The sequence below is a fragment of the Xyrauchen texanus genome, chromosome 13, assembly GCF_025860055.1.
Source record: "Xyrauchen texanus isolate HMW12.3.18 chromosome 13, RBS_HiC_50CHRs, whole genome shotgun sequence".
Lineage (NCBI taxonomy): Eukaryota > Metazoa > Chordata > Actinopteri > Cypriniformes > Catostomidae > Xyrauchen > Xyrauchen texanus.
The window spans coordinates 44433231-44457551 of record NC_068288.1 but is presented as its reverse complement, the minus strand read 5'-3'; the positions used below and the strand labels follow the sequence as shown (position 1 = coordinate 44457551).

The window sequence follows — 24321 nt, the reverse complement described above, 5'->3', positions numbered from 1 at the left end:
AGCTTAAAGAGCCAATCACCTTTTAGATACAGACATCACCTGTCAATCAACTCAAGAATGCGCATGCGCACTAGCTATACAAGCCGGGAAAAGTATGTTTGCAGCGTATTGCTGATTTGAAATGTGTTCTTGGGTCGTAATATTGACCAACTGTTTTTGAGATTTTGGTCTTTCTCCATTCATATTTATATATTTTTCCAACATATCCTACCTCTTCTGCCATTACGCCTTGCACTACCTGTATATAACAGATTTGTATTTGTATGTGTGTGTGTGTGTATATATATATATATATAATTCTATTTTTATTGTTGTATTGTTTGTGCACTGGAAGCTTCTGTCACCAAGACAAATTCCTTGTATATGTAAACATACTTGGCAATAAAGCTCATTTTGATTCTGATTCTGAAGTAGGAGCTGCACTGGCATGACTGGAATTATACTCCCCAAAAGCGTTCCGAAAATGGCCGAGAGTGGACTGACTTGTTAGAAAGATAATCAATGACTGACTCTGGTCAACGGTTATAGACACACCTACCTGGTTGTATCGACCAATCAAATCGAAGTGTTTTGTAATTTTACGTCAGTCCTCATTGGTTGTTATGCGATCGCTTCCTTCGTAATCTGTTCTTGCAATTGGTTGAAATGGTAAGTGGGCGGGGATTTCGGTTTGGAAAACAATGTTTAAATAAGTGGGCGGGCTATGATTTAAAAAATTCTTTCAGGGGTCGGTTACTGTTGACGACTGCATTAAACACAACCGGTAATATGCATATCACTTCAAATAATTACGTTAAAATTGGATACTTAAGAATGGTTTATAAACATATATTCATTTTAATGAATTATAAATGATTTGACTTGATATTTTTGTTTATATACTTTTACGCGAGATGGTTGTTAGCAGTAGGTAACGTATATGTGTATGCGTAGATGTTCGTCGTCTTAATATTTGTATCTAGTTATCTAATCCCATCCACTTTTTAATGTTGTCTAGGTTAGTAGTATCTACTTTTAAATAGGCCTGTGACTATTTACACTGCATTCAAATGTTTTGATCGATGCCAGATCGGTTACTCTCAATTTAAAGCATGAAATCGATGCTATTTTTGTCTGGTTAGTTTTGAAAATCTATAAATATTAATTCTAGTCACTCGAGACTGTGGATTTCAATGTACTAGTTAGCTTAACCAGTTGGACATGAACAGTGTTGGGTGTAATGCATTACTGTAACTAAATGAACTTTTCCTAGGGAAAAGTAAAGTAAGGGATTACTCTTTACTTAGTTACATCAAATGTAATTGCATTAAATACTGTATATGCAACAGAAATATTCTATATGAAACAATAGCGTATATTAAAATCGATATTTCACGTCTAATGTTCAAAAGTATGTTTCTTAATTTAACGCTGCCACCTTAAATTCTTTGGCCAGTTCATGGATAATACATTTTATTATTTATTTTGAAAGAATTAAAAGAACTGTTTCATGTCTATCCTTGTATTGTTCATCTGGTCGAGGTTGATAGAAAAGTAATACATAATAATTAATGCAATTAATTTTCAGACAGAGTAATTAGTGCAGTATCCAACTACTCTTTATAAGATGTAATTGGTAGTTAGTAATTAGTTACTTTTTTTTTTTTTTTTTTTTAGAGTAACTTACCCAACACTGGATATGATACATAAAAAGGATACGGTGCATTGTTTGGGCTTGTTGTAAATCAAGTGTGAATGCATTTTTTTTAAAAGATCCATTATTTCCACATCTACCAAAGATCTGACGTGATGGCCTCTCAGAATATGGATCCCGCGGCGGCCTCTTCAACGGCAGCCCTCAAAGGAAGCGAGACCAGTGGAAGTATGCCCAGAGGATCCGTCTCAAAAAGGTCTGATCCTCAAAGTATTCCCTTCAAATGGGCTGTATGCATACATGAAATTCGAAATGTAACCAATCCTATAGGGATCAAATAAGATTCTGGATACACCGATTTTAATTTTTCTGTTAGCCGAGTCTTTCTTCCATGGAATGCAAAAAAGAATAAATATAATCACGATTTTCGTACATATCGATACTTATCACGATATACATGTCACACCGTTAATTGTGGAGGAAATATATTCCACATGGTTTTTTTTTTAGACCTCAAGAGTGAATTTTGTTTGCAAGTAGACTCCATTGGGTAAGCTACCTTTTAAGTTAAGGTTCAAGAAGTATACTTGGTTTAGGATTTAATCCGACATAAAATGTGTTCTCTTTTGAATGAAATTTCACTAATTTCATTGTCTTCAGCAGATGTTTGACTCCACTGAAAGACGTTCTGGTGGTGCTCTACATTACAGCTCATTAGGTGGCAGTATTGCACCATAAACTGGATTGCCAACCAGGAAAAATGGTGCCTAAATGATTTGCATGTGCAGAGTAAGATTTGTAAAAGCGTACTTGAAGTTACAAGCCTGGTAGAAAAATTTGCATGCGCAGAGTAAGATTTGTGAAGGCGTTAATCAAATTGCAAGCGTAAAAATAAATTGCATTCGCACAGAACGTTTGTAAAGGTGTAAATCAAGTTGCAAGCATAAGAAAAAATTATTAGCAATACTTTAATTCTTTGCATATGTGTAATTCATGTGTTGTGAATCTGTAATTGCATATTAACACAAAGTAAATTTGGTGTGTATTCTTCTGACTTTTGGCACCTAAACACGGCCAAAAACATTGCAAACCTGCAATGTGATGATATGCAAGCAATGAAAGGGTGTCATGAACAGCTAAATGGATTGACTGTGTTAAGTATTTTCCAGAAATAATCAGATATACAAGGTTCCATCTTCCCTTTTGTTGCGATCATACTTTTGGCACAAATTTCTCACTGAAAAGAGTTTTGCTAGCACGAGGGGGAAGGTGGGTCTACCTGCTTCTAGTAACCAATCATGTGAGGATTTCCTTGACCAGTTTACTCTGATCTGATTGGTTTAATAATTTGACAGACAGCTTGTTATGTTATATGGCTCAGAGTCATTTCTCTGGTTATCTCTCCTCTCTTAAATATTAAACTGAAATATTAATACATACACGTTATTTTATTGCAAGTGTAAAGTTGAGCTGACACCATTTATTGATGTAAATCTCAATCTGGTGTTCAAGTGTCTCTTGGTGCTGTTCATTATTTTAATTATATTATAATTACTTTCAGTTATCATTGGCATGGTGGGTGGATGGATGGATGGAACTTGTTGGTATCATTGAACTCATTCTAAAAACAAAATTATACAAGTAAATTATCTATCTATGTACAGTGGTTAATTTTATGTCTTACATTATTAATTGGTTTTCTAGCATGAGTTCTGTGATACCAGTTAATTCCATCTATTCACCAAAATGCCTTGCCAGGCAATAGTAAATGTAATGAAATTGTGTATGTATTAATATTTCAGTTTGATATTTAAGAGAGGAAAGATACCCAGAGGAACGACAGTGAGCCATATGAAGAAGCTGTTTGTCACGTTATTAAACTAAACTGGTCAAGGAAATCCTCATTTGATTGGTTACTAGAAGCAGGTAGACCCGCCTTCCCCCTGGTGCTTGAAAAACTCTTATCAGTGTGAAATTCGTGCCAAAGGTGTGTGCGCAACAATAGGGAAGAGGGAACCGTGTATGTCGGATTATTGCTTGAAAATATGCCACAAACAAAAAAGTCATTTACATGTTTGCAGTATTTTATTTTACACATGCAGGCTGATTCTATGTGGCCAATCCGTTTAGTTGTTCATGACACCCTTTCTTTGCTTTCATATCGCTGATTGCATATTTGCAATTTCTTTGGCCGTGTTTAGGTGCAAAAACGGTGCCAAAAGTGCACGTGCGGTAAAAAGGAAGTCAGGAGATTACACACCAAATTTACTTTGTGTTAATACGCAATTACAGATTCACAACACATGAATTACACATATGCAAAGCATTGAAGTATTGCTAATATTTTTTTTCTTACGCTTTCAACTTGATTTACACCTTTACAAAACTTTCTGTGTGCATGCAAGTTATTTTTATGCTTGCAATTTGATTAACGCTTTTATAAATCTTAGTCTGCGCATGCAAAGCATTTAGGTACTATTTTACCTTCATACAATCACCAACAAACATCACAGGAAGAAGAAATGCTTGGACATGTTATATTAGCAGACATGGCAACGCTTTGAACCAAATAGTACATAAACAAACCGCAATGGTGTTGCTGTGGAGTTTTTAGCGACCAGGGGCCGGATTCACTAAAATGTTCTTAATAAAGGGTAAATTATAAGAACGTTCCTAAGTGCAGTTCTTTAAAAATTTGTAAGAAATTCTCAAATGTTTTCTTAAGAATAAAAAGACTTTGAAATTGTTTGATCAGCCTGCTCATGGAGTTACCTTGTCTAATAGCCTACAACAAATTCAGTACTTCAACACTGGTAGATCGTAATGTTAAATGTATCTATTAATATTTTTTAAGTAGCAATCTCCGCTGTATTTATTTTTAATGTTATTGTGAAGTGTGCGAGATGTGTTCGTTTAATGACATTAACCGTCAAAGGAGAATTGACTTGCTGCTAACCGTTTGGTAACTTTTAATTTGACATTGAGAAACAGAAAAGAAAATCTTCATTTTCTCTTGTATTTCCATAGAAGGAAGTCTTTGAGTTTGGAACGGACCCAGAGTACATTAAATACATGATCCCTGACAATGAGAATAAACTTGGTTTGTCTTTTGTCCAATTAATTATTGGCTGCCGAGAGCATGAAAATCAGAGAAATTTGAGATTTTGAAGAATATCTTGATGATATCGATCACCATTAGGCCTAATCATTTTCCCCAAGGACGTTTCTGTTTACTTATCCATGATCGGCCATTTTGGCTCTGTTTCTCTGGCGCAAGGTTTTTTCAGTTTGTTTCAGAACTTTTAACCATTAATCTGGGCATTTTTCAGAATGACCGCAAATATTGGCATGATTCTAATAGTTTTATGATTTCACTGTTACCTTTTGATAATACATTCATTGTCAATGCATCTCTTTTCCTCAATAGGCTTCAGCAAGAGCTGATGACGCTAATGGTGAGCTCTTTATATACAGTAGGAATTGTGATGTTTCTTAAACTTTTTAACTTTAGTCTTGAACTTAAGTGCAACAGTGTTGACTCACGTGCTGTGACAATGCAGATGTCAGGAGACAAGGGGATTTCAGCGTTTCCAGAGTCTGACAATCTTTTCAAATGGATTGGTACAATAGATGGCGCTCAGGCAACGGTAAGAGTTGCAACAACAGTTGTTCTTGCTATCAGGATTGGTGATGCTTAAATGCATAACATTGAAATAATCTAAGCAAAAGGTAAATCCTGCTCAAATGTACTTTTTCTGCACCTTTTTATTTTTTTAGGTGTATGAAGGTTTGAGGTACAAACTTTCTTTGGAGTTTCCCAGTGGGTACCCCTACAACGCCCCCCGAGTCAAATTCATCACTCCTTGTTTCCACCCAAATGTTGATGAGAACGGTTTTATCTGCTTAGACATTTTGAAGGACAAATGGTCTGCTCTGTATGATGTCCGCTCAATACTACTGTCTATTCAGAGTTTATTAGGAGGTAAGATGTGTTTTTGACTTCTCAAAGGTGTACTACATTTGCACAACAGTGATCTCACGGTGTATATTTTGTTTCTTTGTCTGGAATGGTGGTTATTATTCCTTGTTTTAGAACCCAACAATGATAGTCCACTGAACACTGCAGCTGCTGAACTATGGGATAACCAGGAAGGTTGGTAGTCTTACTTGGTTCTGTGCAAATGAACAATTTCTTGAGACTGCAGCATGTTACGTCATTTTCTTATTTATATCTGGTTTGGTCTCGTTGAACTGTGCTAAATCTAATACATTTCAAATTACTTTCTTTCCAGCCTTCAAAGCCCATTTGCGTACAACGTATAAGAATTGACCATAAACATTCAACTTTTCTGCCTATTGTTTTGTCTTTTTCTTGTTCATAATGTAAATTTGAGTAATGGGTCTGTGTTTGTACATTCTTTCTGTGTTGTATTAAACTTGCCTGAATAAAATGCTTATTGAAAACTAAGCTTGCATACCTTTTATTATTGGGTCAAAAAATAATGCCTCGCTTAAAGTTTCTTTTATTTTGTATATTTACAATATAATTTGTTTTCGGTGCATAAGTAGTTTGCTCAGGAAAGAAGATAATTTGAAAAATAAAAGGACAATGGTTTTCAAATCTGCACTAAGCAGTTAGTACAAGACCTTTATCATTAGTTTTCAATTAAATCTAAAGAGGGGTCCAACAGTTTGAGACCATAATATGGTTTGCAAATAAAAGTTTAAACCTGAGAATTTACACACAAAAGACCAGCGTGGAGGGCACCAGGCTGACCAGGATCACTCCCATTGTGAGCTGCTGGATCATCAGCAAGTAGATCCCAAGTGGCAACGAGCTGAAGTAGACCAAGCCGAGTACACCCATCAGAAATCGAGGGACTGAGCGGGATGTCCACGCCCGGCACTTTTGCACAGGAAAGGTGGCAAGGCAAAGAGTCCAGGCTAACCGGCCGATGCAAGCGCACCACGTTCAGCATGCTCATTGAATCAAAGGATTGCGACTCTCCAGGGACTTCCATGATGGTGCTGACGAGGCAATCGGAGGAACTATGAGCTTGCTCCCCTCTAATTCCTCCACTTAGGCTGTTGGGTGTCCTCACCACTCGTCACGGTTCCACCTTTACGTGCCCGGTCCTGGTAATTGAGAATGGCCAAGATGTTGCTGTCATCTTGAAGCAGCCAGTTCTCCTCAACAGGGACGTGTGTCTCATGGAGACAGAATGGGAAGCTGATGAAGCTGGGAGAAGCTCGACCATCTTTTTCATACATTTGGCACAGATGCGGTGCCGGCAGCTAAGCACCTTGGGTTTATGGAAATGCATGTCAAAGTGGTTGTAGCAGATCTTAAATTCCAGTTCCTCGGCTGTATAAATCTACTGCCTGGGATCCCACAGTCTCCGAGTCAGACTTCTGGCTCATACTGAGAAATTTGTGGACACATTATGACACCAAATATGTAAATGTCTGCACTATTTTTGGGGTTGCTAATCAAATAACGAATAATGTGACATTGACAATGTCGATGAAATTAAAGCAGAAGGTGGACATACCAAATAATTAAGTAACTTTTTCCAATTCAAATTGTTATGCTAATAATTTAATGGTAACATCCTGATGTATTTTGAGAAACAACCTCTACTTCCATCATCTCCAGAGTCTTGCCCACCATCTTTGGTAGAACGGCCTTCCACCCAAGCTTCTTGCATTGGTTCCTTTGACCACTGTGGCATGTTTAAACTCTCTGGAGCATTTCTTCATGCAGAATATGAATCTCTTCCGCACGAGTTTTCAGATCTGGGCTTGATGTCTCCTATACCGATAACCATGGGGTCTGGACCATTGCTGCCAGAGCCTCTACGTCAGAGGTTCCACCTGCACAACCGGTGTTTACTAGGGCTTGCCGTAGGGATGGGCGGTTCGATCCTAAAAGTATCAATACTTCCGATACTGCTGTTGTATCGAAAATATCGATCCTCACACAAAAATATAGATTCTACAGATTATTATCATTTTTTTTAAACTTGGGGTATTATTATTTGGTTACCACGAACAATAATCACAAGCTTCAAAGTGAAATAAAAAGGATTAGGTGGCCGCCAGAATAATGAACATTTGACCCGGAACTTTTTCAATCTTATAACGCAATGCCGCAGCACCGTTGAGTAAATTGTGTTTTATTATTATCATTTAAATTTTTTTTTTACAGAGATTCTTTAAACGCGCACGGAGATGCACTGGGGAGCCCGGGCAAGACAGACAGTTCGACTGAGCTGATCCACCAATCAGAACGTTCATTTTAGGCGCGATTGGATAATAGCCAACCAATCACATTTTCCGTTTTGTAAGGGGCGGGATATTTTCAACGTCTGACACACAAGCTTTAATTTTCACTGCATATTCATTTCCCTGCTAAACATAAATATTTGTATGTACATTTAAATGTACCTTTACTTTTGTCCGTGGTGCCTTTTCTGGTGATATCAAATAATTTACATTTCTAAGTAGGAAAACTATTTCACTCTGCACAGAAAAGAACATAATTTAACACAAATAAATAAAAAAAACATTAATTTTTATGTAGGCTATATATGATAATAGGCCTACATGTTATCGTGAACATTACTACACTCAATGCTTAATAGTTTGTTGCGTATTATGTATTAGTTAGAATAGTAATCGAGTATTAACAATTTTCATAGTAGCATAATAAACGGAACAATAATGACACCTATTAATTTAAATACATATTTAACATTAAGTTACTATACCATTGAACCCATTGATTTACTACAGTAATATTGTAGTAGTAACCATGGTTAATTGTGTGGTAACTATGGTTTAACTAAATACCATGGTTAAACTATACAGTATAAGTGTAAACAAAACATGTCTAATCATTTTCTGTTTAGGCAAAAAAAAAATGACTTGAATAATTACTAAAAATATTATTTTAGATTACCCATTTTATCCCAAGTAAATTTAACAGAAGTATCGGTATTGGTATCGACGATATTGTGCTTGAAAATATTGGTATCGGATTGAAAAGAAAACAAGTGGTATCGCCCATCCCTAGAGCCTTGCCTGTCTTTACACTGGGAGAGGGGGGACCATTCTTGCAAGGTGGTGACCTTTCCTTAGGTCTTGCTGGAAGTTTTCCAAGCTTGAAAAGAAGAGTACCCAAAGTCATTCGACCTGCTCTTTGTCTTCATGCCCTTGTTCCATTTCTATCAGCAAAGCTAGCCTCCTCCGGTGAAGCCCTGAAACATGAGTAGATCGAGTAAACTCTCTACAGTTTGAATGGATCATAATTGAATATGACCTACCACCTAGTTTTTGCACTGCAGAAAAATATGAGGATGAAGTGTGTAATTTCTGCACCACCAAATGGAACTGCAAAAATCACTTTTCACAAGTTTACTGAACACTTGTTCTCGTATGGTCTGTCAAATAGAAGTTACGCAACTGAGGTTGAGTGATCCAGGGCAAGGTTGTGCTGCAATCTGGCTAATTTAAACTCCGAGGCCTGATACTGTCTTTTTGCTTAAATGTTTTTGGTCTTACCTGAGCATATTCTATGAGCTAATGTCCTGGTTTCCACCAGCTCTTCTCTAAGGCAGCTCCGTCTGTGTTGGTCCCCATGGACATTGCCATTTGTTGGAAGCAATATGTCATCTTGCTCAGGGCGGTCTGGGCCCCCTCGCATTCATTCACTTGATTTTTTCTGGTTTGGATCTCTACCACGGATTGACGCCAGCAATTCATGACCACTTGTGTGATGACTGACCTTAATGGAAGATTTAACAATAGTTTGTTTCTAAATCTCAGAACAGTTATAACTGGACCAAATATAATTGTACATAGTCTCCCTGCTCTTTGGCTGGTGGTTTTTCATTTCTTAATCTCATTTGAATGAAATGAGCTGAATTGATAATAGCATAACTGAATCTCTCTGAAATAGAATATTCTTTTTGATCTACAATGAGATCAAATGACACAAGATGAGTGAAATGTGAAAATGTCTAACTTTTAAGTTCCCTTTTTGGATATGGATAGTATATTTGCAGCAATTGCGTGGCTTTCTGTTACCATTTGTTTTTAAAACCACTCTGAAACGGCTATTGCTGTTCTTATATTACAATGTCACTTTTTATTTATTGGTTGACCTTTCCTGGGTTTGTAACTATTGCAACAGTTCAGTTTTAAAATATACAGTATATAATTAAATATGAATCTGCATACAATATAAAACCCAAAGAAAAAGGTATTGTATATGAATTTATAAATGTTCAGCTACAGAAAACCCACTAACTTATAACTGATATGCTCAAAGATATCCTCAGGCTTTCATGGCCACCATGAAACTCACAAGCTAGCAGTCCTGTTTCATACATCTGTTTGAGACACTTTGTTCCAAACACCTTGTATATGTACACTCACCTCTTGTTCTTTTTTCCAAAGCTTTCATAGAAGCTGGTCTTCAGGGAGAACTGGTAAATTTAGGCCCACACCTTGTAGTCCGTGTTCCTAGAATCTCTTGTGCTGTACAACCTCAAATAAAGAGTCCTTCACATTTCAGGACAAACTCATAACTCGGTGCTTTTCATCAAGAAAGCCATATTTAATGACTTCTACGAGTGGTTGTCTGTATGTGCGTGTGTGTAATATTGTGTGTGCTTTGCACAGTGGTTTATGTCAGGTTAATTGTCCTCTGGGAGATTGGTATGGTATTGTGGAGAAACAGACAGGGATCCTTTACTGACTCTCTTGTGATTTCTTGGGCTTGTTTGAAAGCTGTGTGGTGCTTGATACAACATGTACGCTCCCGTGGGTCGAGTCTCCTGAGCAACACCAGTAATATTAGCTCATTCCTTAGCAAAACAGCACTTCACATTTACATTTTATTTATACATTTGGCAGACGCTTTTATCCAAAGCGACTTACAGAGCCCTTATTACAGGGACAATCCCCCCGGAGCAACCTGGAGTTAAGTGCCTTGCTCAAGGACACAATGGTGGTGGCTGTGGAGCTTGAACCAGTGTCCTTCTGATTACCAGATTACCAGTTATGTGCTTAGACCACTACACCACCACCACTCCACTTCACTCATCTTAATCCACTTAACACTCAAATCGTGATGTAAGAGGGTATCCCTTGATTTGTCCTTATATATACACAAATAAAATAACCCATCAATCATTATAGAATGCCACTTCCAAAAGCAATAGAGAGTTTGCATCTTTTTCTGAGGGGTGGGTGTGGCTCAGGTGGTAGAGCGGGTCAGCCGCTAATCACAGGGTTGGTGGTTCGATTCCCAGCCCAGACAACCCCAAGTTGCTCCCAATGGCAGGCTAGCGTCTTGCATGGCAGCTCTGCCGCCATTGATGTGTGAATGGGTGAATGAGTCACAGTGTAAAGTGCTTTGAATACCGTTAAGGTTAAAAAGGCGCTATATAAGTGCAGACCATTTACCATTGTCCCTTCTGATTCCAATGTTTTCTATATATAGATATGTTATTTAAAGGTTGCAGGTCTGTTCTTATAGGGCTTGAGTGGTGGTGGCGTATTGGGCTAAAGTGCATAACTGTTCATCAGAAGGTCACTGGTTCGATCCCCACAGCCACCACCATTGTGTCCTTGAGCAAGGCACTTAACTCCTTGTTGCTCCGGGGGGATTGTCCCTGTAATAAGGGCTCTGTAAGTCGCTTTGGATAAAATTGTCTGCCAAATGCGTAAATGTAAATGTTACAGACGACATAAAAAATATTGCTAAATATAAATAATAAAATGTGACTAACAATATCACCTTTGCATTGAGTTGCTAGTTTTTAAAGGGAGGAGAAAATGTTTCCCATAGTTTTCTTGAAGTAAAGCTTACGCAACCAATAACACTAATTTGTTTTGTATATTTACCTGACACTGGGTAATATGGCTAATACAATATTAGCCCTGTGTTCGTTTCCAAATCTTAGCCTGGTAAATCGCACTTTTGATGATTTTCCATTTAAAAAAACTGTAAATCTTCCTGTTCATCCTATATGTCATCTTAATAATATAAATCACAATGTAATCCAGAGCATTGGTAGAATCTTTATTGAATATCTAACAGGTGGTTTTACAGTATTTGTCCATTCTCAAAGCAATGACAAACTCATTCTCTTTTTTTTTTTTTTTTTTACATATACATTAGAGCTTGACCATTGCCATGCCTTACAAAGGCAACTACAAGTAGAACCGTCAATGAACACATTGAGACAATGGTTGAAATTACTCCACAGATATGCATAAAGGTAACTAAAATATTGAACAATTTTATCTAGTATTATTGAACACATCTTGTGGTTTCCAGGATAATGGGTGGTGGGAATTTATTCCATTTTATGTGTTATTTATATCACGGTTTTTGAAGACTTATTGGGTGAGCTGGATACAATAAAAACCACAGCAATCTGATACCTCCAGCTTGCACTGGTAATCAAGTCAAGGATAGTGTTCACTGCATATGATGTGAGGTGATTTACAAGGAGTTCACTAGTAAATGCTGGTGTAATTGAAGATAGGGTATCTGCTTGCTGATTTGACATTTGGTCTTCATTCTTCACAGATCTGGCAAGTCCACATTGTCCAGAGATCAACTTGAAAGACCACGGGGTACTATGTGGCGATAGCCTCCATAATCTCATGGCACAGACACTGGCAGAAGCCGTAAAATACACAAAGGACCAGCGTGGAGGGCACCAGGCTGACCAGGATCACTCCCATCGTGAGCTGCTGGATCATCAGCAAGTAGATCCCAAGTGGCAACGAGCTGAAGTAGACCAAGCAGAGTACACCCATCAGAAATCGAGGGACTGAGCGGGATGTCCACGCCCGGCACTTCTGCACAGGCAGGTGGCAAGGCAAAGAGTCCAGGCTAGCCGGCCGATACAAGCGCATCATGTTCAGCATGCTCATTGAATCCGAGGATTGCGACTCTCCAGGTACTTCCATGATGGTGATGACAAGGCAGTCGGAGGAACTATGAGCTTGCTCCCCTCTAATTCCTCCACTTAGACTGTTGGGTGTCAAAAGGACCTCACCACTCGTCACGGTTCCACCTTTACGTGCCCGGTCCTGGTAAGTGAGAATGGCCAAGATGTTGCTGTCATCTTGAAGCAGCCAGATCTCCTCATCAGGGACGTGTGTCTCATGGCGACAGAATGGGCAGCTGATGATGCTGGGAGAAGAGTCCAGCTCGACCATCTTTTTCAGACATTTGGCACAGACGCGGTGCCGGCAGCTAAGCACCTTGGGTTTACGGACATACGTGTCAAAGCGGTTGTAGCAGATCTTACATTCCAGTTCCTCAGCTGTGTAAATTAGCGGTGCCTGGTAGCCCTCAGTCTCCGAGTCAGACTTCTGGCTCATCCTGAGAGATTTATGGGCACTGACAGTGAGGAAGGATCGGAAGAGCCTGGTAGCAGGTGCAAATATTCAAATCGGACAAATTTAAGTACGCTTCAAGAGCTGCACCTGAGCACCGTCCTTGATGGCCCTTGCGTTATAATTTTTCACCGAAAGGACTTATATCCATAAAATCTATTTATGACAGGCTGAAGAAATAGAGAAATTTACTGCATGCTAAATTTGCCTCTGCGTTCAAACTTGTGGACATACTTGAGTCTCTCCTGGTTAGTTTAGAGAAAGACAAAACTGAAGAGGCTAAACGGAAATAAAGGAGGTTCAAAATATTCCATAGCAGAGCCGTCAAGCCGTTGGGCAAAACTGGATTGTGATCTTCACCAATCAATGCATGTATTGTCCTTAAAGTTCTTTTGATCCGTCCTGAAAACAAAGCAGATAAAAAAAAAAAAAGAGTCAGCTAGTTACAATACAAACGTTTGTGTTAACAACTTTCAGTAGAGCCAGATAATAAGCAAGATGAGTTCACTCCTATCTAGACCACCTATTACCATTTGCGAGTACAAATCCTCTGTCAATGAGCCAGCATATTTCTGCCCTAAAAATCCTTTGCATTCATCAGGCCCTTGATATGAGGCACGTAAAAGTGTCAACATAGGGGTGGGCGTGCATGAGAGAAAGCACGTGCACTGCCGTCCAACAAAATGGTTAATGAGATGTACGATTTATTGTGGCCCTCAGAGACACATGCCCCAATATTCAAATTAGTGTTCTGTTAACATGGGCTTTTCAGTGATGGACAGTTAAAGGAATAGTTCAACCTAATGGGAAAATGTACCCTCATTGATGGACTGGCCATCTGGCACACTGGGCATTTATCCGGTGGGCCGGTCAATCACCCTACCTTTATTTATTAAAAGCTGACATTTACTGCTGTGCATGGAAAACACCAAATACTCCAAACGTATGATGAAACGCTACTACATGATTAAACCGCGCATCATGAGAGCTGAGCGGGACTGGCCCTCCTGCGCAGTGCATCCACAGACCGCTGTGTGAGAACCGAGCTGGACTGGCCCTCCCGAGATGCACATCCACTGGCTGCCGAGCCGAGCCGAGCCGAGCCGAGCCCCCATTTGCAATTAAACAATATACAACATTATCAAACCTCCAACCCTAACACCCACACCCATGTGGGCTGCTTGGGCTGAACATTCCCATGGCCTATTTATTTATTTATTTGTCCCAGTCCAGCCCCGTTTACCCCAATGTTGATACGAAACATATTACTTTCATCCATGGAACATAAAAGGAAGAAATTGCCATTTCACAAAGTGAGTGGATGGCTCCAGAAGACTTGGAATACATTCATATCAAGAACTAAGCTTTATGGTGTATTTGTCCGTCTTGAGCTTGACAGCCCAGAATCACAATCCACTTTCATTATTTGGCAAAAAGTTTTTGTGTTCCACTGTGAACCGAAAGTCACAGGGTGAGCAAACGATGACAGAATTTTCATTTTGGCGTCGACAATACCTTTACATTTTTACCTCCAAACACACATTGTTCAAATCATTGCTTATGGCACAAGAGTATTAGCAATTCATTAGCCTAATTACCGTTTACAAATGGCAGCTAAAACAGTGTGTATCCAAGCGGATTAGAGGATATAAAGGCCGTAAGCATGGCGAACTGTTAAAGCGGCAGCCGATGGAAGGGCTTATAAAGCTGATTATATACTGTATAATTAGTTCCTTGATTTCCTTGATCTGATGCTGCAAGGCAAGCAAGTGATCAAACTGCTTGTTAACATAACAAGAGTGCAGCGAACATGCAAATTTAATTTCCCACAACGAAACATTTCAATGTCGCCCCCCCCTTTCCATGTCTCAAAGCGCAGATTGTTTCGAATTTGAAGCTGGTATATAAATAGAAATGCATGCGCTAGAGGATACGGCCTGTCACTCCCCACTCCAACCACCACCAACCTTGATGACTGAGATAAGGTCTGTCACACACTCATGTCTAACCAATGCACACAAGCGCAGATGCGCTGAAATTATTACTTTGACACTGTATGGAAGCTGGTCTCTGGGGTTCCTCTGCTCGGTCACATAAATGACAGCAGACTTTTAGTTGAATAAAAGCCAGTGGGTCAAACATGACATCTAAGATGAAGGGAAGGAAGAGAAGGTTACAAGAACGCCACCGTCATTCAGAATTCATTTCCCATTAAAACTGCTGTGAATCAATACATGCTAAGGCACATCTACATTTAACTGAGTGAGTATGTTAACTGTGTTTTACTTTGGTACTGGCTGCAGTTTTCAGTGCCTTGTAAATAAAGGCACTTATTCAGATTGGGAATGTGCTGTTTTTATATGCAATTTGTGAGGGACCAAATTTAGCATCATATTGGCTAGGAATCCAGTAAGTGCAGCCTGAAACGGCAAGCATATGCATCTCCCTGAATTAGTTACTTCTTCCATTTATGGAACACAAAGCAATTTTGGGTTTGAATAGTTAAAAGTTTGGGGTGAAATGTGACCTGGACTCGTTCCTTCAAAACCATCAGTTGTTATTTCTCATCATCTTGCTTTGGTGACTTGTAGTGCCAGAAACTGCAGGAGACGCTTGCGTCGGTGTGTAGGCTGTATTTGTTTGTATGAGCGGCGGAAGCTGCGAGGGGCGTTAAGAGGAAAACACCATCTGTGTCCTTAGGCTGAGGATTATATAAATAATACCAGCTCACCTGCATGCTCCAGTGTCATGCCAGCCTTTCATGGAGCAAGTAGCCCTTCTCAAATTATTCTTATTGTAATGTTATTTTGAACAGACGTTAACCTAATTTAATAGATTGTTCAGAGTTCAATACAAGTTACGCACAATCGACAGCATTTGTGGCATTTTTATAAATTTTTTGGGCTCAAAAATAAATTTAAACTCTTCCCTGCTTTTCTTTTAAAACAAAAAGAGCAACAATCTGGGTTACAGTGAGGCACTTACAATGGAAGTGAATGGGGCCAATCAGTAAAAGCCCCTTTAATTCCACCGTAAATGCCTAACTGTAACCTCAGTTTTTGCTTTTATTTTATTTTTAAAAGAAGGGATGAGTCAAAAATAGTACTTAAGGTAATAACTATGCCACAAATGCTGTCGATTGAGCTTAACATGCATTAAACCTGGAACATTCCTTTCATTATTATCCCGAAAGTACACAACTGCTTCATTTGAAATGGATTAGAAGTTTAAATGGGGTATAAAACAACATTAATAATGAACTTTGAATTTAGAGCCCGTTCTTTTGGATTACAATCAACCTGTCTCATAGAATGAATGTTACTCTCTATACATTTTTGCAAAATGACTTCTACGTGCCGCTTTCTATGTTTCATCGCAGTTTCCTGGTGAAATGAACTCTAGAGGAGCTACAACAACGGTGTGGTTTAATCATTATTTTACAAAAACGTATTTTGCACTCTATTCGCTATGTTATGATATCAAAACACTTTTACTTTAATGTATGATTTGAAAAAACTATACATTTTAACACTTGCATTACAGACCTACATATACACACATATTCCTGTCTTAGTTTGCTTGGTAGCTCACCTGTCCAGCCAAAGACTCATGAATGTAACAGTTTTTTTTATTTTGAATTTGCATTTTAAAACACTTATCGGTTAGGTGTTGGTTAAGGGTAAGGATGTCTGTTTTGTTAAACAGGTTAGGTTTAGGGTAAAGTTTTAGGTTAGGGGGGTATGTTTTATCTCCATCTAAACTCCACTTGTCTGATTACAACCTCATTTCCCTCGGTTTTGGCCGAGGTGTGAATGACTTTCTTCAGCAGAACACATTTGAAGAAAAATATCTCCGCTCAGTTGGTCCTTAAAATGTAAGTGGATGGTGATTTCACTTTTGATGTTCCAAAAAGAACAGACAGTCAGCATAAACGTCATCCATATGACTTTTTAACTATACTCCATCGCTTCCGGTCAGCAGCAGTTTGCGAGGATGACGTAATCGCGTTGGCATGTTCACGTGAGAACTGACACACGTGCATCACACATGGAAGAGCAGCGCTGTTTAAATGTGTGGAGGAATGCCGTACAGAATCTTTGTTGGTTTTGGTTTAGATCTGTATTTGTATCTGTTTGTTTACTCACAATGATGTGCTTGTGTGCTTTTCCTGGATGTCTCAACTGAGGAAAAAAACGTGGGATTTCGTCCGTATCATAAAAACGCAACACGAGAGACTGCGTGATCTCCACCCTCTCGTGAAGCTACCGGAAGCGATGGTTTATAGTTAAAAAATACTTAAATGTTGATATTTTTTCACACCAAAAGTTATCGTGTCTCTTTAGAGGACATTAATTTTACCGCTGGAGTCGTGTGGATGACGTTTATGCTGACTGTATGTTCTTTTTGGAGCTTCACAATCTGATCACCATCCACTTGCATTTTAAGGACCAACTGAGCTGAGATATTTTTCTATTTTTCTTCCAATGTGTTCTGCTGAAGAAAGAAAGTCATACATACCTGGGATATCATGAGGGTGAGAAAATAATGAGTGAATTTTCATTTTTTGGGTGAACCATCTCTTTAAAGACTATCTCACTGATTGTTCGGTAAATTGAAACTGGTGTTTCTAGGTCGACAACAAATGTTTACAAACCAAAGGAGATTAAATTAAATGGATAAAGAAACATTTAACTGTTAATAAGCCTAATAAAACATGGCATAACTACCAATAACCTGTAAAATCATAAAACACTTGTTTCTGCCTTTTCATATGCATTCAAATTTAAGTTGAGCAAGTCATGAATATTTGATTAACATTAAGTTGCAATGACCTTTAGATTACTGATCACTCTCATGCCAAAATAAACACATGCTGATGTTCTTCTACTAATGTGTAGAATTGGAATGCACTTCTTTGTCATTTCGGAATGGTGGTGGCGTAGTGGCTAAAGCACCGGGCTGTTAATCAGAAGGTTGCTGGTTCGATCCCCACAGCCACCACCATCGTGCCCTTGAGCAAGACACTTAACTCCAGGTTGCTCCGGGGGGATTGTCCCTGTAATAAGTGCACTGTAAGTCGCTTTGGATAAAAGCATCTGCCAAATGCATAAATGTAAATGTCAATTTCCTTCCAAGATTCCAGACACTTTTTAGTGCTACTGCAACCAATTAGATGTGAATGTGAATTATGTATGTAACCGATGCTTTATGTATTGTTATATATTTGTAGTTTAACTCTAATCAAATCAAATCTTGTACAAACGTATCAAGGTCTTTAGGTTAATTACAAAATTACAGGCAGATGTGTCAAAGGTACCAGATCTGAAAACGAGTATTTAGATGAGGACTACTGTTCTCCTGAAACACCAGCGCCCACTTTTAAGGTTCAAGCTGTTGCGAATATGGTTGATTTCTGTGCAAAACTAATCCGATTGACTGCACAACACAGTTAAAATATAACTCTTATACTGCAGTTTAATTTCTGCTCAGATTGACAGGAACTCATAGGACCCAATCCATCCAGAACCATCCAGACTTCAGCACTAAATGTACTTTTGGCTTGACAACTGAACGGAAATGTTTCAGCCTGTCCAGCAAAACAAAGTGAGTAATGAAGATAAAGTGCTATAGTTGGATAAATGAGGATAAGATTTTAGATCTATCCAGCAGAAGAGTATTTGAAACACGTGAACAAAGACTTGTTTTATCAATCTATCAACAGACAACTGTTCAAAAGTGTGTTTATATGCTCCGATTATTCTTAATTAGGCCATAAATGGTATAAGAATAAACAGATCGACACGGGTACTGTTTGCCGTTACACAGATTTCACGTGGTATGTAAATGTAACCAGCCCTGGTCGCCCTGCTCTGAACGGGATTCGAACCAGCTTTTCTGGCGTGGGAGGTGGGTGCACTAACAAGGAGGCTAAAGGCTACAGCCTCTAGCATTAGTCGCTAGCGCACATCTTGAGGTCAGGAGAGTGAGGTTTACACACTGCACAGCTGGCTCCCATTATACTCACTCCCCTAAACCTCACTCCCATCCGGGTCAAGGCACCATTGTAACTAGCTCTGGTCACTCTGCTCCGAAAGGGATTCAAACCGGCATCAGGGCTGGTAATCTGGCATACCGGGAATGCACCGGTGGGCCGACACACTATGGGGCTGATCAGGGGCTGACTGGCCATTGGGCGAACCAAGTGGGCCCTGCCGAATGTGTCACGATAAGCTAAAATGAGCAGTATGGACCACAAAATGGCGCTGCGATATGCAGAAACGGACAGCGAATGTAAATGTGGTTGGTTCATGTAAATGTGTTAGATCCAATATGAACTAAATACATTTCATACAACAACAAAAAAACACCCACAGAACAGTTCATTCTTAACATGTTCCAATTAAATATATAAAAAAACGCATTGATTTTGCAACATTTACGCCTCTCATTCACACTGGTACATGCGCTCTAAGTCCTCATGGTGGCGTAATGACTCAATCCGGCCTTAATCCGGGTGGTGAAGGATGAATCTCAGTTACCTCCAAGTGTGAGATCATCAATCCGCACGTCTTATCACGTGGCTTGTTGAGCGCGTTACCGCGGAGACCTAGCACGTGTGGAGGCTTCACTCTATTCTCCGTGGCATCCACACACAACTCACCACGCGACCACAAGGAGGTTAACCCAACATGACTCTTCCCACCTTAGCAACCAGGCCAATTGGTTGCCTAGGAAGCCTGACTGGAGTCACTCAGCATGCCCTGGACTCGCAACTCCTGGTGTGTTGTCAGCGTCTTTACTTGCTGAGCTACCCAGGCCCCCTAAATCAATGCATTTGTAAAGGGAACGTATTAGTGTGGGTGTGGCCTGAGATGTTATCTTTAATAGAAAGCATATTAAAGCGGTCTATCTTTTAAATTAAAATGTTGCCTATGTAGGCAGCTCACAAGGTTTCCTAGCAAGGAACATATCCTTGCTTTTTCGTCTCTTCTTCTCCCTGCAGTAAAAAAAGTACTTGTTTTTGTAGTTGTTCCTGATCAAGTGTGACAGCTCAGTGGTGTTTTCACATACGAGGAAGACATTCTGTTCCACTCAAGCGCTGGTATACAACAGTCAAATGGACACAGGTGGCCAGTGGCCTAATTTAGAGTCACCCTTAGTTCAGGAAGAAGAAGGGGGACATCAAGAAAGATATTTTGTAATGTTGGCCACTACTCGAAAGATCTATCTGTGCATATTAACTAAGTCTAAGATGCAAAAGCCCGCTCTCAAGTGTTGGGTTTTGCCAAGACATACCATTGTGCAATCGGGAACACTGCCAAGACAGAAAACTATCTCCATAAATAAGCCGCTCTTAACGTCATTAAGTTGAGGTGCAAAGGTCCTCTTAAAATCTTTACAAATAACACACTTTCACATACATCAAAGCTGCTGTAATAGGAGTCTTTAGACAATTATACTGCTCTTCAACATGTAACATTATTGTAATAATAATGTGTTTTTAAATACTCGCTGAGCTACCCAGGAACCTGTACTTGCTTGTTTTGATTATTATGGGGGTTACCACCCCCCTTCCATTCTTTTGTTGATTTTACTTGGACTTTAAACAGTATAATTATATTGTCATCTCAAACATAGATGTATTAGGTTGATTTTAAGTGTACTGGATTAGTATATTCAATAGAGCTGCTTTCCATTTTTTTCCAGTGCATAAGAGGAGTTTAATGCATTGCATTATAGACAATATTTGCAATGCATTTGTGATAAAGTCAACCAACTAAAATTACATGAACTGTAGGCTATATTATAAACAATAAAAACAGATATCATTTCCTCATAATGCTACATCGCTGATTAAATGAATCACATTTCAACAATGAATCAATAGATTAATTTTGCAGCAATGCTTTTAATTGTTATTATTTTTAATGCCGTTCGTTGGTTTAGATACAACAGGTATTTTCTTTTATCTGATTTGACCACATTTAAGCACAGAAAAACAACAAATGTACCGTACTGAAAAGAGTAGCTTAGTAGCTCAACTGGCGCGCGCACACAAAACAACAAGCTAGTCGTACAATGTTTTGATATCGACGTTTTTGCGTGACGCTAAAAATCCCGTCGCCTTTTCTAACTTATACATAGCTTTTTTAAGTTTACATTTAAATTATGGCTCGCGTAAATTATACAAAAACATTTGCTGCACGTTTGCCGAAAAGTCGCTTTTTGGCGGCATCGAACGAAATGCGTGCAAACGTGGGGATATATTGAATTTATATGTAAATTTCTCATTATTTTTTTTACTTTAATATTATTATTATTATTATTATTATTATTATAAATATTTATATTACCAACAGTTCGCGCTTATAATCCGCGGTTATAAGCAATGACACTCACCTTTAAGGCTTAATTGCGGGTCGAAAACGGGCATCGCCTATTCCCCGAAGGTCCGATGTGACACTTTTGTCCGATGTCTATTCCCGCTACATTTTCCCTTCCCGTCGCGTTGGGATTTTTGTGGTGAGTCACAGTCAATCTTGAGGTCCCATCTGTCCGACCACAACTGCTACATCCCCCTCATTGCGGTAATGATACAGCATTAGAAGCTGCACAGATTTCTCCTCCGTGGTTGCTGTGGCAACAGGACCCAGCGCGAGCTCCGACTTCACGGTCAGCGTGATGGAGAGGCCGGTGTCCGGTGAAGTATCTGGCGCGTTTGACTCTGATCTTGAGCATTGCACTTGGATGGCTTTATTTGTTTATTTGCCTGCTAAAATGCAGTTTTGTTTTTATTGTGATGCCTACTGTGGCTCAGTGCTATCAGATAATACTAAATATATGGCAATTTATTAGATACCATGGCACTGAATTCTATACGTCCAAGAGTATGTATTGTCACAGTAAATGTCCAAACAACATTGTAATACTATACAATTTCCCCCCTTTAAATATTGACAGTGGATTAGTGAAAATACCATATAGCCAAGTAACTACTTAAATGGAGGCTGTAAAATGAATAGAAGCAGTTTAATCACTAAGTTCAATAACTTGTCACTTTAGGTATCCATCATTTTCAATATTCTTGAAATCAAAGTAATATAAAAAATATTTTTAAGCAGATCTCCATTTCAATATAAGATCATGCATCAACCCCGGCAACAGACCAAACACTTACTCTAACTTAAATGGTGGTGTGGGTTACATCACACTTTTAAAAGTTAAATACATTTTATAAATAAAGAAACGTAATCAAAGCCGACACAATGAAGAGCAAAAACAACTATTAATTCAAAACAGATTATTTACACATTTTCTACATGTCCTCATAAGTCGGCACGCTTCAAACACAATTAAATAAAATCAAGAGATGGGGATTGTGGGTCGTGTTTTCACCCACAATGCTTCTCCATTGGGCATGCTCAGTAGCAGATGCAACAATAGAGCTCAGCCTTTACAAGGTTCCCCCAGATTTTGACCCATGAATTTTGAAGTCCTTCCCATGACTTTAACAAATGGATAATATACTTAAAACAGGGGGCGGAGCCAGAAGTTTTTCAAAAGGGTGGCCAGGCAGGGGCAAGCGATCAGTCTGTGGTGGCACAGAAATGTTCGAGCAGCATTTTTATATCGTCAGACTGTGGGGGGTGGATACAATGACACCGGGACCGAGAGGTTTGGCGACCTTGGTGTGCGCACATGTTAAGTTTGTACATTTGTACAGAGATGATTTCACCTCTAAAGAACGAAATTGTGCCAAAAAATGACGATTGCAATTGTGAGTGAGGTGGCCAAAGGGGTGACCAGGCTTCGGTCCATGGTGGCCACGGCCACCACTGGCCACCCCATAGCTCCGCCACTGCATTAAAGATCCTTGGTTTTTTGGATCCTTGGAGTCTAAATCAAAGATTTAAATTCCCACATATTTCCTGATTTGCTGTGGTAGAGCCTGGCTTTATAGACGTACAACAGTACAGTTTAAACTTCCATTTCACAGAGGTGCACAAAGTTTCAAATAGGGGTGTGTTGGAGGGTCAGTGAGCAAACTGAGCATGCTCAAACGCCTGTATGTTCTACCTTCACCACAAAACTTGATATTGCATGTGCTCACTGTTTAAACATGTAAGTTGCTCTGACTTAAATGCGTAAAAGTTGACTTAATTGATTTTTTTATGTAAACTCCAATCTTCCGACAATAGATGGTTCAATCAACTTTAAAATTGAGTTTATCTGACAAAATAAAAAAATAAAATTTTTTTATTTTTTACAGTGAAGTAGAGGAGAAGCTGTGCTTTCATATAGAGAAATGTGTTCTCTACATACTGTATAGGGAAAAATGTACATGTACTATATCTGTATGTGGTAATTACAATCAGAATAAAATGTGGTTGATGTGGGAATACTCAAAGGAAGGCTGTACACAATGGAGCGGAAATAATTGGTGATAATGACAGCAATAAATGGTTGTAATTCTTAGCAACAGTTGTAATGATATGGCATATCAGTAAATAAACAAAGCACAGTTTAGTTCTCTTGGAATAAGAGAACATGTTCTGAATGCATTGCACATGTCAAATAAGAAATGACAAGCTAATCCCAAGAAAACCCAAATATGTGTGTTATGAAATAATAATAATAATAAAAATCTTTTTGGCCATCAATATGTTTCGGAATATATTAAGGAAACTACATTTTAGGTGCTTTGACTGGTCATCATTGTGTTAAACTTTCTTTTCTTTATGGCTGTTCCCTCAAATAGCATAGGCCTACTAGTGTGAAAAATGCATTTTTTATGGTAGAAATATTTCATGCTGTCTCTCAATTGGTATGAGATCATAAAATCTGTAAGCATATTAATTATGCAATAATTATACATTATTGTTAAAAGTAATTTAGATGAAGTAAAGGGTCTTTGTTCACTGATGAAATGTCAACTACCCATTTTTATGTCGCTTTTACATGACACTCCAGCAGATGGCGCCATTGCTGTTGCCAAGAAGCACGTGCACTCGCGTACAATTGAGGAACGACAGGCGTAAACAGCATGAATCATAAAAACAAACAGACTGCTCGCATCATTTACACCTCTTATTCTAAAAATATCCTTGGTGCATTTTGGTCTTTAGGGTGGGAAAGTGGTTGCCTCTGCATTGGACCAGCCCTTTCTGTAAATAATGTTTTTTTTTTTTTTTTCTGTTGTGCTATAAATAAAAAATATTTTTCATTTAAGGTGAGACTAGTCTCAAAGATATGGGCTTAATGTTTTT

General features: G+C 38.8%; 2 protein-coding genes and 2 pseudogenes across 3 annotated transcripts; 1 reads left to right on the top strand and 3 right to left on the bottom strand.

Moving 5' to 3' along the window:
• Nucleotides 1–730: 730 nt before the first annotated feature.
• Nucleotides 731–6092, top strand: LOC127654191 (ubiquitin-conjugating enzyme E2 C-like). 2 transcript variants are annotated; one of them, XM_052141260.1, is made up of 7 exons: nucleotides 731–763; nucleotides 1779–1889; nucleotides 5061–5088; nucleotides 5194–5280; nucleotides 5411–5615; nucleotides 5727–5786; nucleotides 5926–6092. In XM_052141260.1, the coding sequence occupies exons 2-7, from the start codon at nucleotides 1789–1791 to the stop codon at nucleotides 5961–5963; spliced, it is 519 nt and encodes a 172-aa protein (XP_051997220.1). In that variant the 5' UTR covers nucleotides 731–763; nucleotides 1779–1788; the 3' UTR covers nucleotides 5964–6092. The 2 variants fall into 2 exon arrangements, with proteins under 2 accessions (XP_051997220.1, XP_051997221.1); XM_052141261.1 differs by having other exon boundaries at nucleotides 732–763; nucleotides 1753–1889.
• Nucleotides 6093–6371: 279 nt separating this feature from the next.
• On the bottom strand, nucleotides 6372–7054 carry LOC127653786 (E3 ubiquitin-protein ligase RNF182-like; annotated as a pseudogene).
• A 178-nt stretch (nucleotides 7055–7232) lies between these two features.
• On the bottom strand, nucleotides 7233–9397 carry LOC127653785 (regulator of G-protein signaling 9-binding protein-like; annotated as a pseudogene).
• A 2318-nt stretch (nucleotides 9398–11715) lies between these two features.
• On the bottom strand, nucleotides 11716–21726 carry LOC127654325 (E3 ubiquitin-protein ligase RNF182-like). Its single transcript, XM_052141451.1, has 2 exons — nucleotides 21455–21726; nucleotides 11716–13456 (listed from the first exon to the last, which is right to left on the bottom strand). The coding sequence occupies exon 2, from the start codon at nucleotides 13037–13039 to the stop codon at nucleotides 12287–12289; it is 753 nt and encodes a 250-aa protein (XP_051997411.1). The 5' UTR covers nucleotides 13040–13456; nucleotides 21455–21726; the 3' UTR covers nucleotides 11716–12286.
• Nucleotides 21727–24321: the final 2595 nt, after the last annotated feature.